General features: G+C 37.0%; 1 protein-coding gene across 2 annotated transcripts; it reads right to left on the bottom strand.

Moving 5' to 3' along the window:
• Positions 1–1,794: 1,794 nt before the first annotated feature.
• On the bottom strand, positions 1,795–10,879 carry LOC109061223 (TATA element modulatory factor-like). Of its 2 annotated transcripts, none has more exons than XM_042734409.1 (16): positions 10,358–10,879; positions 8,094–9,397; positions 7,517–7,620; positions 6,998–7,124; positions 6,803–6,908; positions 6,519–6,661; positions 5,642–5,808; positions 5,361–5,517; positions 5,025–5,117; positions 4,232–4,388; positions 3,862–4,124; positions 3,688–3,780; positions 3,427–3,549; positions 3,155–3,310; positions 2,897–3,022; positions 1,795–2,609 (listed from the first exon to the last, which is right to left on the bottom strand). In XM_042734409.1, exons 1-16 carry the CDS (start codon positions 10,491–10,493, stop codon positions 2,469–2,471), a joined length of 3,396 nt encoding a protein of 1,131 aa, XP_042590343.1. In that variant the 5' UTR covers positions 10,494–10,879; the 3' UTR covers positions 1,795–2,468. The 2 variants fall into 2 exon arrangements, with proteins under 2 accessions (XP_042590343.1, XP_042590344.1); XM_042734410.1 differs by having other exon boundaries at positions 3,155–3,307.
• Between the last annotated feature and the right edge of the window lie 2,751 nt (positions 10,880–13,630).

Raw genomic sequence — 13,630 nt, 5'->3', positions numbered from 1 at the left:
GCAGAGATACAGCCTCAGATACATTTTGGCATCCTTCCAGCAAATTCGTTGGTGCGCTAAACGAAAACGGTTTCGTATATCGACATGAAATCCATAACTTTTTGCCCGCATCGTCTGAAGATGATCTGAGTCACATTTGGTGAAAATTTGGACTAACGGTCTAGGAGGAGTTTGACAAATTAGGTTTTCAAACATGAATCAAAATGGCGGACAGGAAGTTTGGCCAATTTTGTCGTAATTGGTATCGATGTTCTCGGCATGATCCAAAGAATTTAGGGAGACCAGTTTCATTCCAATAGTCCAATGTATTCAAACGTTATTAGCATATATGTTCAATTTCTTTATAACTTTTGACCACAAGGTGGCGCTGTGGCCAAAGTTTTTGAGTACCATCAGGGCACAGTGTCGAACATTTTTGTAATTAGTGTCGTAATGATACGCTAATGCGTTTTTGAAATACAGCAACTTAGATAATAATTAAAAATGGCCGACGCCCAAAATGGCTGACATGGGAAAACTGGGTATCATTTGATTCAACATGATGCACCAAATCTGAAGAGACCAGTTTTGTGATTTTTGGCCAAACCATTCAGAAGTTCTGTGCAAAAATATGCATTTTTCATATCTCCTGACCACTAGGTGGCACTGCACCGAAACACTGCAGGTAGCCTCAGGCTATGCTTGTTACAACATACACCAAGTTTGGTCTCAATACGCTAAACCGTTGCAGAGATATAGCCTCATAACTATTTTTGCGTGTTTTTTCTTGAATTCGATTGCGTGTTATTCCAGAACGTTTTGAATAATCAACTTGAATTCCATAACTTTTTGCCAGCATGGTCTTAAGATGATCTGAGCTCATTTTGGTGAGAATCGGACTAACTGTCTAGGAAGAGATAGAAAAAGTAATTTTTTCGAAAATCTAAAAATAGAAAAAAAAACTAAACCTTGCGATTTTTGAATTTTGGGGTTCAATCGACTTGGCATGAGCCAAGGATTCAGAGAAAAATATAATGTTCCTTATGTACCTTAAGGTTCAAACATTATTAACATAAAATTTTTGAAAGTTTGGACAAGTGGTGGCGCTAGAGAGTTTGAATTAGAGACTTCACATTGGCTCTGGTTAATGTTGACAATGTCCTCTATTAGCGTTCCAAATTTCACAACTTTCCCGCAATCGGTTCTATGGGCTGCCATAGACTTGCGGCGGAAGCGGAAGAATAATAATAATAATAATAATAATAATAAGAATCCTAACGGATACAATAGGTGCCTAAGCACCTTCGGTGCTTGGCCCCTAATAATAATCGTTACAACTAAAAACAGTTAATTAAAATAAAAACAATCAAGCTGGAACACAAAGTAGAGCTTAATAATAATCATATATTTGTTACTTTAAAATTAATCTTACTGAAAAATATCTTAGTAATTATTAAACATTAAAAAACACTTAAAAATTAGAAAACATTAAAGCAGAAATTAATTATACTATATTCGTTGATACATATAAGAACTGTAATAATAAATTGATAATAGTAATAACATATTAATTACCATCTAAATAAAGCAATATCTAAGCAAATATTATACATTAAAAAAAGCAAAAAAAGACTTAAAGCAAAGATTAAAATAATAAATTCTTTACTATCTAATTAAAAAATAACATCATTAAACACTAAAAACAATAAAGCTGGGAAACAAATTAAGAGATTAATAATAATAATAACAACCATATAATTCAAAATATCTTAGTAATTAGTAAACATTAAAACATCAGTAAAGCAGGAAAACAAATTGATACATATCTCTTACTTTATTTACATGTGTGCATAAAACTGACATCAGACAGTCTTGACTGTAATTTATGATTTACAGAGATCATATCTCATAGAATATGACAGTTAACGATTTTCCTGGATCCCCTCGTCCCTCCTCACTAAAACTCAATCAGCGTGAGATGAGATAAAAACTAGTGCAAAACTTGACTTTGAGTCTACTAAGGATGTGTGGTACTCCGCAGTAATCTGGAAAGCATATGTATTTCTCTACAATGAAGAGACAGTCAAAAGCAAATCAACTGCTTACCAGTTCATATGCGGATGAAGATCAGAGGAAAATATAGCTATTCATTCATTCTGATTATAATCCAATCATGTAAAGTCTGAACTCATAAAGTCTCACTTCATTGTGCAAATTCAAGAGTTATGAAACCACCAAACCTAAACACCAATACACAAATAAATAATAAAGCAATTATGTTTATTAATTGAAAAAAAAAAAAAAAAAAACGAACAAACCATGAGAGGAATAACTAAATAACTTAACTTTATCACGGATCCTTGAAATATGTTGAACAAACTCTTCTCTAAGAATAAAATACATTTAAATTACGTGGTCTTTTATTACCAACACTCTTGAGATGAGAAGTTCTGTTTACAGTCGGTGTGTCAGTCCATTTGCAGAGTCAATTATTTTTGATTTTTTAACAGTTCATCTATTTGCGTTTTGTACATGTTCTTCACATCCTCTAGGTCCAGTCGCAGCTCTTCTGCCTCCTCTGCCTTCTCGCCATACATCTGCAGAATTGTGTTGTGCCTCTGTTCTAGATCCTGTGATGAACACAAACTTATGATTAGTGTTTAACTAACACAATAAAAGTCCAATACCTATTAATGTGCTCATGAGCTAACTGATCATCTAGCAGGCTCTATGAAGGAATGGTAAAATTGTTTAAACAGGATGGAAAAATCAATACATTTTGTCTATACTTACAGAGGGTACACTGTAATGGGGAACAATTTTCTAGAATCTAGACAATTATTCGGCATGAAAAAATAATTTAAACATTTACATTACCAAAAGTAAAAAAAAAAACAAACAAAAAAAAAAACACAACCTTCAGTTGCACTTTCATTTTAGGGATTTCCTTCACTTTACTCTCCATCTCATCGTTCTGATTGGTCAGTCGCACCAGCTCTTCTGCCATGACAGTGCGGCTTCTCTCTAGACTAGCAATCTCCATCAAGGATGACCACAAGAATTGAATACAAATTAGAACATTAATTCCACAACCAGTTATAAACCACAATCTGGTTATAAACACGGAAGATGTAATTGTACATAGAATTAATTCTAGTGAAAGACCAAGGCATACCTGCAGCTGGGCAATCTCGCCCTCTCTGAGTTTGAGCTGAGACTGCAGGCTCTCAATGACACTGGATCCACCGCCCAGTCGAGCCGCCTCATATAGGTTAGTCCCACTGATGGACATGGTCATGCTGCTGAAAGAATGGTCGAGAGAATCCTCCTGCTAAAAAAAAAACAACCACAAAAGCCAGGTGAGGTGATGACACAATGTGAGATATCTAAGAGAAGAGAAGATTTACTGCATCTAAATAAGTATGGACAGGGGTGAGATGAATATACCTGTGAGAAAAGGGAGGAAGGTAAGCCGGCATGCTCAGCTCCACTGACAGAACTGGAACGGGACAGTGTAGGAGTGGAGGATGCTGGCGCATCAGTCACAGACAGACTTAGAGACTTCCTCTCCTGATGAAACAAAAACAGAGACTAGTTGATTTTACTCTACTCAAAACGTTTATCTTGTACCCCGTTTAAAATGATTAAGTAATTTCTGAGGAAAACACTTAATTAAGCAGATTCAGAACAGGTCTTTTCATGCAAAACCTTTTCTTTGAGGGCCTCTTGTGCAAGGTAGCATTTCTTCTTCTCCTGCTCCACCTTCATTTTCTCCATTTCAAGTTGGTTGGTGAGAAGCAACTGAAGAGGACCAAATAATACAGACATTGAGAATAAATGTGTGTATATATTTTCTTATACTGGTCAAGGTACAAACAATACCTTCTCCTTCTTTGCCTCCTCCGATACTCTAGCATGGTCTCCTTTAAGATTCTCCAGCTCTACGCGTTCCCTGCTTAAGTCATCCTCCAGTTTTTCCCGCCTCATCCTCTCTGCATCCAGCTGGCCCTGCAGACGTCCCTTCTCTTGCCTCAACAGGGAAGCCTGAGACTCTAAAGATGCTATCTGTCCTCGGATGGCTAGCAGCTCCTCTGTAGCCGAACGCTCTTTCTCTACGGAAACAGCAAGCTGGGCTTGGGCATCAGCTGAGAGGAGACATTTGGAGAATGTCACGTGGTTTATTGGTTAAAAACATCAGATTTAAGCAAATGACAGAAGGCATCGATACTCAATGAAAACAAGCAAGTCTCACCTAAGCGGTCAGAGATGGTCTTCTCTAGTTTTTCCCATGATGCTGTCTGGGCCCCAAGCGTTGCCTGGAGGTTCTCTATCTGTCGAAGGAGAGGCCGTGTTGCGGATGTAACACTTTGACTTAGTTCCTGGTTTCTGGTCTCCGCCTCTTGTAACCTCTGTTGAAGTGCAAAAATACAGCATAACCTTCACTGACACTATCATTCTGAAGTTTTGGGTCAGTAAGATTTTTTCAAATGTTCTTTAAATAAGATTTTTTTTGCCCATGCAGCAATCAAAAATTCAGTAAGACCATACTACTATGAAATATTACAATTAAAAATAACTTTTCTATTTTAACAGCAGCCATTACTCTAGTGTCTGGTGTCTTTCCGATCATCTTTCAGAGATCATACTAATATGCTGATTTAATACGCATTTATTTAAAAAAAAATAAAATAAAAATGAACGCCTTACACACCTGTCACTTTTGGTTAGTTTAATGTGCCCCAGCTAAATAAAAATCTTAATTTCTTTAAAAAATAATTGAACAGTAGTGTACATACTTAACATGCAGAAAAATTTATTATTTTAATTTTTTATACTTCTTTGGTTTTTAGAGAAGAGATAATAAAGAATTTAATTCAGAGACTTTTCTCTCTAAAACAGAGAAAAACAAATCTTTCAACAAACAAACAAACAACAGATATCAGCATAGCAGTTTGCCTTGAAAAGTCTAGGTTTCTACACAACAGCTGATATGAAATGAATAGTACAATAATTCCTGTTAGCAGGAAGTAAGGTGCTCTAGTTACCTGCTGTAACTCACTGATCTCCTCCCTCAGGTAATCTTCCTTCTTAGCCTGCTGCTGCTCAGCTCTCTGTAAAGCCAGCCTCAGATCTGCCACCTTAACATAAAAAAACAGAGTAAAGATAGAAACAAAAGCTAATATTCGGAGATTAATCAGCCACTAAAATAAAATATGTGTAACTACAGGTAGATGAGTAACCCAAGAAAACAATACACAAAGTTCCTCAAAAAATGTAAACAAACATAAAAAATAATTAATAACAATAATAATAATAATAATAAAGTAATATGATATGATAACATACCGTACTAGTATGTTAAAAAACTAAAATGGGCTTACCTGATTACCCAGTGCCTCTTGTTGCAAGCGGGACTCTTCTTGGGCTTTCTCCAAAGCCAGACTCAGCTCTTCTTTCGCCTGTACCTCTCTGCTCAGCGCTAGCTCCTGGGCTTCACTATCCTTGGTGGCGTTGACCTTGTGCAGCTCCGCCAGCTCTCTAGATAATAAAAATTTAATCAAAAATGAAAAAGCTGGAAAAGATCACCACTTAAATGGCAGTGATAATGGGACAATGAATGAGTGTGTATTAGCATGAAGTAGAGTGTGTGGTGTTTATTTACTTGTAGGAGCTGTCGAGGGCTGCTTGCAAACTGCGGTTGTTTTCTTGAAGCTCCTCGCTGCTGGTCTGCAGTTTACTTAATTCTTTCTCCTGGCGCTCCACCACAGCATTCAGCTTCTTGATGTTCTCTCTGTGTTGCTTTTCTACTTCCTCCTTACCATCCAAAACCTACAATCAACATTGAACAAACCTCAGCATTCTCTTCTCATTTTACTGACATTTGATATATATAAAAAAATGGAAGTGTTCACCTAAAATTGAAAATTTGATTCACCTTCAGGCCATCCAAGATATAGATGAGAATCTTAAAACATTTAACATTACATCACTTGCTCACCAATGGATTCTCTGCAGTGAATGGGTGCCATCAGAATCTAAATGATTCCAGTCCAGTTACAGTCAATTAACATCTTGTGAAGCAAAAAGCTTTGTGTTTGTAAAAGAATATATCCATCATTGAGGTGTTTTAACTTTAAACCGTTGCTTCTGGCCAAAGTACAAGTTACAACTGTCACTGAAGCAAGCAATATTATGGATAGAGGACTAGGATTTTAGCGAGTTTAAGTTAGATGATTGATCTTGTTATGCTGATCTTCATTAACTGAAGGATTACTTGTGGACTGTTGTGATGTTTTACCAGCTGTTTGAACTCTCATTCTGACAGCACCCATTCACTGCAGATTATCCACTGACGGGCAAGTGATGTAATGGTAAATTTCTCCAAACTATTTAAATGAAGAAACAAAAATCTACATCTTGGGTGACAGGAGGATGAGTAAATTTTCAAAACACTTCTTTTTTGTGTTACTTATTTCTTGAACTCAACACTGAATGCACTTTACTACACTTAACACAGCTTTGAAGGCTGTGTCCCTGACCTGCTGCAAGTGTTTAAGCTCTTCTTCCTGTTCCTTCAGTTTTTTGGTCTGTTTGGTGATCTGTGCATCACTCTCTCTCTCCTTCACACGCAGTTTCTTTATGATGTTGGAGTGCTGCAACTGCTGCTTGGACAGTTTCTCACCTAATCAAAAGAAACAAGTAAACAAACACACCCTTAACAATGACCCAGATTCTGCAAGGATGAAGCAATAAATGTTTTTATCTAATCACTGTGAATACTGTCAGGTCTCACTGAAAACATTAAACAGCCTCAAAGACTCACCTTCTTCAAGCAGCTCTCGGATCTGTTCCTCCTTCTCTCTTATCAGTTCCAAAGTCTCATTTGAATTCAGTCTGCTCGCCAGCTCTTCTCTAAGGCCCTTAATTTCCTGTGAGCAAGACAAATCATGCATTTCAATACAAAATATGACTGGGGTTTTAAAAATAATATAAATTCATAACAATAAATCATTTATACCTTTTTGGCAATGTCTCTCTCCTTGCAGGCAAGTTGAGCTTTCCTCTCAGCTTCAGCTATACGCTGAGTGAACTCATCTTTTAAAGACTGTACAGTAAAGCTTTCTTCCTTCAAGCTGATCATCTCACTGTGAAACACAAGTATTGCTGACTCTAATTCAATAGGCATATAAGAAAGAAGAATCTATAGCACTATTGTGTGAACATCCAGTGCAGTGAAACTTCTTTAATAGAAAGAAATAAACACCATAAACATGCCAGACTACACAGAATCTGTACAATAAGAAATTATTCCATTTTTTATTCCATTTACATGCTGAAAGGTGTGGAAGGTTTTTATTAGCTAATCTTTTTATCTGCCAACAGTATGTGAACACAGCGACCAGTTTTTTCCTCAAGCTGTGTAAATATTGTTGCGGTCTCCACCTGTTTCTATGCCCTAGTTAGTTATTACAGCCATTTGTCATTCAAGAAAACAGAACAGCAGATGGTTTTCTGGAGCACAGGTTCCTTAACTCACTCTTTGAGATTGTCACACTCCTCCTCCAGTCTGGCCTTGTCTTTACTGACCACAAGCAACTGAGATTCTCTCTTCTCTAGTCGACAAGAGAGCTCCTCGATAATCTGGGGAGATAAGAAAAAAGAACAGAATATAAATTCCATGACATACAAATAAGATGAATAAAAAATGGGGGTCAATAGGATTGTTTTTTTATTTTAATTAATACTTTTAATTCAGTGACAAAGAATTAAACTGTTTAAAAAAATATATATATAATTTTACTAAAGCTCTAAATAAATGTTGTTCTTTAGAAGAATACTGAAAGATAATGTATCAAAACGTTCACAGATTTTTTTTTTTGTGAGTATATTAAAATTCATTTCTGAATGATCATGTGACACTGAAGCCTGGAATGATATTAAATGATTTTTTTAAATAATTTTTCACAGTATTACTGCTTTTTGCTCAAATAAATGCAGTGAGCACTGAAAGAGACTTCTTACCAACCACCATTTTTGAATGGTAGGGCATATCTAGTAATTACATTATATTATATGTCTTATCTTTTATATAAATATTTATGAAAAAGGCCAACCTTTTGGAGCTCAAAAATCTCACACGGTGAATCTCCTTGTTTCTCCTCAGTACTCTGTGATATTACAGTTTCAGATTTTTGGCTAGTCAATGTGAGGTCAGTTTCAGGTCCCTGGTCCTGCAGCTCATCTGTCTGCTCACAGTTCACTGGCGTTGCACTTCGGCCACTTTCCTCCATCTCGTTATCATCCAGCGACTGGTCATTTACTGACTCAGTCATAACCTCCTCTTCCTTCTGATTGGTCTGTGGTGCTGACTGAGCAGGAGCAGGCAAATGTCCAGCCGTGATGGAAGCTAAGGTGCGGTTACCCGGGATCTCATCATCAGAATTCACTTCGCTGACACTACGGCTGTCCAACGACTGCACGCTAAATGAGTCGATGCGCTCAAAGGCGTCAGACGATGAGCCGGAGCTTTCAGTGAGTTTTGGGTATTCATCCAGACGAGGGAAGTCGGCACACGTTGAAGTGGAGAGCAGTTGGAAAGAGCCCTGCATTAGGTGGAGCCCAGCTTTAGCCTCTGCTGTCTCCTGTCTGGAGCTGGCCGAGCTCTCGCTTAGCACGCTCTCATGGTCCAAAACCTCTATGTCGCTGGTAGTGGAAGTACCAGAAGAGAAGGCACTAACAGGGGGAGACGGGGTGTTGCTTTGTCTGTCCTCTGATTTAGTGTCTTTGGATTCTAACAGGATTTCTTTAGGAGGGACAGGCAAGGTTTTCTCTGAATTTTTGGTCTCGATGGTCAAAGCTGCTTCAAACACTCCAGCAGATTCAACCTCAGTAGTTGATAAAGGTACATTTGTGAGTGTGACATCTGAAGGTAAAACTAAGCCATCTGTCTCTGTCTGGTCCTTGCGGGTCTCCTGTTCAGCAGATTGCTCTGGTGCAACGGACGCAACAGGAACAACCAGTTCTGGTTGTGACTGCTCATCTGCTGAGAATAAATTTTGCTCCAAAAGCTCTGTCCCAGTTGGCTTTATCTCAATAGTTTCCAGGCTGCTGCGTTTACCGAGGTCTGTCTGACCTTGCACATCACTGACTTCCAACTCTTTCTCCTTGTCTGCTTTTTCCCGTAGTCTGCGGTTCGATTTGGCAGGTGGCACAGACACCACTTTAGTGTTGCTTACAGTTTGTATGTCTCCATGAGGCAGAAAGGCACTGAAGAAATCCTCAGATTCATCAACCACTGTCCGTGTGACAGGCTTAGTAATGGCCTCGGATGATGGAGGGAGAGTTTTGGTATGTTCCTCAGAGGGCGAGTTCCACTGGTGCATACCCCATCCTGTTGATACCGGCTTGCCTGGTGGATCTGGAAAAAAAAAAGGTCACTCAAAAGTCAAGTCACATTTATTTATATTGCACTTTATACAATAAAGATTGTGTCAAAGCACATTCGTAGTACTAAACAGGAAATAACACAAGTTCATGTGTTGCAGAATGCACCACTTATGAAACATATTCACTGTCAGCTATAAAGCAGCTATACAGAAGGAAACCGTGTCATTACTCAGCTCAATTCAGTTCTGTGTTGATTCAATTCAGTTCAATGATAACAAAATAAATCATGCATAAAGCTACTGAAACAAACATATCTGTTTTATAAACATAAGATAAAAGAAGAAAACAAATCCAACATTCAGAAACACATTACATCAAAATGACAAACTCTTTTGTATCCTATAGTGTCTTTTTGTGGCGTCCGGTTTCATATTGGAAATTCAATTCAAGCTTATTTGTATACAGCTTTTCACAGCACATACTGTTTCAAAGTAGCTACACTTTATTATAAGGAAATATTATGTAATTGATGACCATATGGCATTAATATATAACTACAAGATAAATACAAATTATGTGGTTGGTCGTGTATTTAGTTATACCGAGCAGACACAATCATCATGTTAAGCAATGATTACAGCTTGCGGCTGTAATGATTACAATATAACGTTATGGATAATATTTAAAAGTTTGTACATTGCAAAAGAGGTTTGCAAAAGAAAGACTTTCTTTGAAGAAGTTTCATGTTTGCTTTGGTCTGTGATTCTGTGATTTTAAAATTATGTGAGCATTCTGACAGTATATGAATCGCGAAAAATGTATCTAGTCAACTAAAAAAATATATGTGTGTACATTTGGGGACAAATGCATCATTATATCACTAATGCTATGCTGAAGCCCAATAATTGTCACTGATGATGTCACCCTGCACTGTCAGTAACATGTCTGTCTTCTTTCCACGTCAAGTTAAAGCATTTAAAACTGAACTTACCAGTAAAGGTCTGTTCGGTCGTGTCGCCCCACTGGTCCTCTTCTTTGATGTCCAGAACTCTGTCGATGGATTTCTGAGCAGTTGTCAACGCTTGTTTAGCAAAACTCGACAGATGTGACGCGTTGAACCAACTCATATTGCTCGACTTCCAGCTGGTTGAGTGACAGCTCAGTGAACGTCTACATAAAACGCAACAATATCAAAAGCATCCCAAATTAGAGCAGGTTTATTCCACACTAAGAGCCGAGGCGAGTGGGTTGTGTTTGTATGTTAGGCCGCTGTCCACATTAGCTTGGCGGCTAATTCTGCTCGCAAAACAACTGACAATTTGCTGGCAGTTGTCATAATCCAATGCTAAAATGAAATTCGATGATATAAATAAATAAACGACGTACTGGGCGACATTTTATTTGTCTTCGCGTTACTCGGTTTCTAAATTGGACTTCTACGCAATTATTTATTTAGGTTTTCTCTGGCAGCGCGAGAACTACTTCCCGTCCACGTAGCATCCTATGGTAGCATCAACATATCCTCCACGTGACGTCAGGGCCACGTCACAATGTCTACGGTTCAATTTTTTTTAATTATATATTACACTATAACCCATATAAAGTTATATATTACTGATATCTGTGAATTATGTTTATTGTTTATTTAAAAAAATGTAAACGACCAAAGTGTCACTTTTCAGTTGAAACCTCTAGAACATCGTCATTTTACTAAAATATGAGTTGACCGAATAAAAGCAAACGCACTTTTTTTTTGCAAGTGAATGTAACCACGACTTCTGTGTCATACTCTGGTCAGACTTGAACAGGTGTTTATTTCTTTTGAAATGGGGACACCATGCGGTCTCACGATCCAATGCGCAAATTCAATTCAATTCAGTTCAAGTTTATTTGTATAGCGCTTTATACGATACAAATCATTGCAAAGCAACTTTACAGAAAATTAAGTTTCTACAATATTTAGGAGCAGCTTATCAGTGGTGACTGTCAGTTTATGTGCATATGGCAGAAATGTTCAGAAAAATCAATAAAAGACGTAAACAAACAGACGATTAACACTATTAACAGCAATTATGCAATAAAACATATAGCAAAATGTGGTAGTTCTGTATGTTGTCTCTGGGTTAGCATCATCTGAGGTCCTCTGAGGGGTTGGCATCATCTCCTGTCAGGTGTTCTGGATCCAGACTGGAGCTTGTGTGAGATATAACTTATATAACTATATATAAGTTATAACTGCAGTCCAACATTATGAGATGCATTATTTGAATGCTTGGCCAAAGAGGTGTGTTTTTAATCTAGAGTTAAACAGAGGAAGTGTGTCTGAACCCCGAACATTATCAGGAAGGCTATTCCAGAGTTTGGGAGCCAAATGCGAAAAAGCTCTACCTCCTTTAGTGGACTTTGCTGTCCTAGGTACTACCAAAAGTCCAGAGTTTTGCGACCTTAGGGTGCGTGATGGATTGTAGCGTGGTAGAAGACTAGTTAGGTACGCAGGAGCTAAACCATTAAGGGCCTTATAAGTAAGGAATAATATTTTGTAACTGATATGGAACTTAATAGGAAGCCAGTGCAGAGACTATACAATTGGTGTGACATGATCGTATTTTCTTGAACTGGTAAGGACTCTAGCTGATGCATTTTTGGACTACCTGTAGCTTGTTTATTGAAGATGCAGGACAACCACCTAGCAGTGCATTACAATAGTCCAGTCTAGAGGTCATGAATGCATTAACTAGCTTTTCTGCATCAGAAACAGGTAACATGTTTTGTAGCTTGGCAATGTTTCTAAGATGGAAGAATGCCGTTTTTGTAACATGGGAAATATGGTTTTCAAAAGACAAGTTGCTGTCTAATATAACACCCAGATTTTTGACAGTAGAGGAAGTAACAGTACATCTGTCTAGATGCAAATTGTAATCTACGAGATTCTGTGTAATGTTTTTTGGTCCAATAAGTAATATCTCTGTCTTATCTGAATTTAATAGGAGAAAATTATTGGTCATCCAATCTTTTACATTTTTACCACACTCTGTTAGCTTAGATAATTTAGAAGTTTCATCTGGTCTCGTTGAGATATATAGTTGAGTATCATCAGCATAACAGTGGAAAATAATCCTGTATTTTCTAATAATATTACCAAGGGGCAACATGTATATTGAAAATAGCAGAGGACCTAGGACAGATCCTTGTGGCACTCCATATTTTACTGGTGATAAATGAGATGACTCCCCATTTAAAAAAACAAAGGGGTAGTAATCGGACAGGTAGGATCTAAACCATCTTAAAGCCTGCCCTTGGATACCTGTATAGTTTTGTAATCTATCCTATGAGTATGTCGTGATCTATGGTGTCGAACGCAGCACTAAGATCAAGTAAAACTAGCAATCAGATGCAGCCTTGGTCTGATGCAAGAAGCAAGTCATTTGTCATTTTAACAAGAGCAGTTTCTGTTCTATGATGGGGCCTGAAACCAAATTCTTCATAGAGATAATTTTTTGCAGGAAGGAGCACAATTGAGCAGACACAACTTTTTCTAAAATTTTAGACATAAATGGAAGATTTGAAATGGGTCTGTAATTTGCCAGTTCACTAGGATCTAGTTGTGGTTCAAATGTCAAATGTGGGATTGTGCTAAACACTTTTAACAAATAAACATTTTAAATTAAGAGTTAAAATGGTTTACTGAAATTAAGTGAATATGAATCTAAATTCTTGCATTAATAAGATATTTTACTGAAATGAATATGAATCTAAATTAATATTTTACTTAAGTATGAACTGAAGTTATTGCACCGTTGTATGATAGTTTTAAAAATGTAATAGGACAATAAATATAGCAATCAACTTTATCAAACAAATAATTTCACTGTAGCTTGATTAATTTCAGTTTGTATCTTGTCAAACAACATACAAAGTTAAATAAATTGTAGTATGTGGTGCTGTGTCTGAAAAAAAACGTAGTCACTAAGGTCAGTCTGACCTTGCGAATACTGTAAGTGTCTCCATTGTATTTCTACAAACCTGTATTACATAATGCCACATAAAACAAATCAAACAGTACAGTATACCTTATATCTCTTTCTTACCATTACATTGATAATGCAACATTCTGTATTTGCTTACAAAATGTACATTTTAATTCTAGAGAATTTATAATATTTTAATACCTTCAGTCTCTTTAAATATTTAATCAAATATATTTATTCACAAATTAAGTAAAAGTAAATTTATAGGAAAGCATTACCGGACTAGGACTTCAATA

Source organism: Cyprinus carpio, chromosome B11 (genome assembly GCF_018340385.1).
Source record: "Cyprinus carpio isolate SPL01 chromosome B11, ASM1834038v1, whole genome shotgun sequence".
NCBI classification, from domain to species: Eukaryota; Metazoa; Chordata; class Actinopteri; order Cypriniformes; family Cyprinidae; genus Cyprinus; species Cyprinus carpio.
The sequence above is the reverse complement of the archived record's forward strand: the minus strand, read 5'-3'. Positions and strand labels throughout refer to the sequence as shown.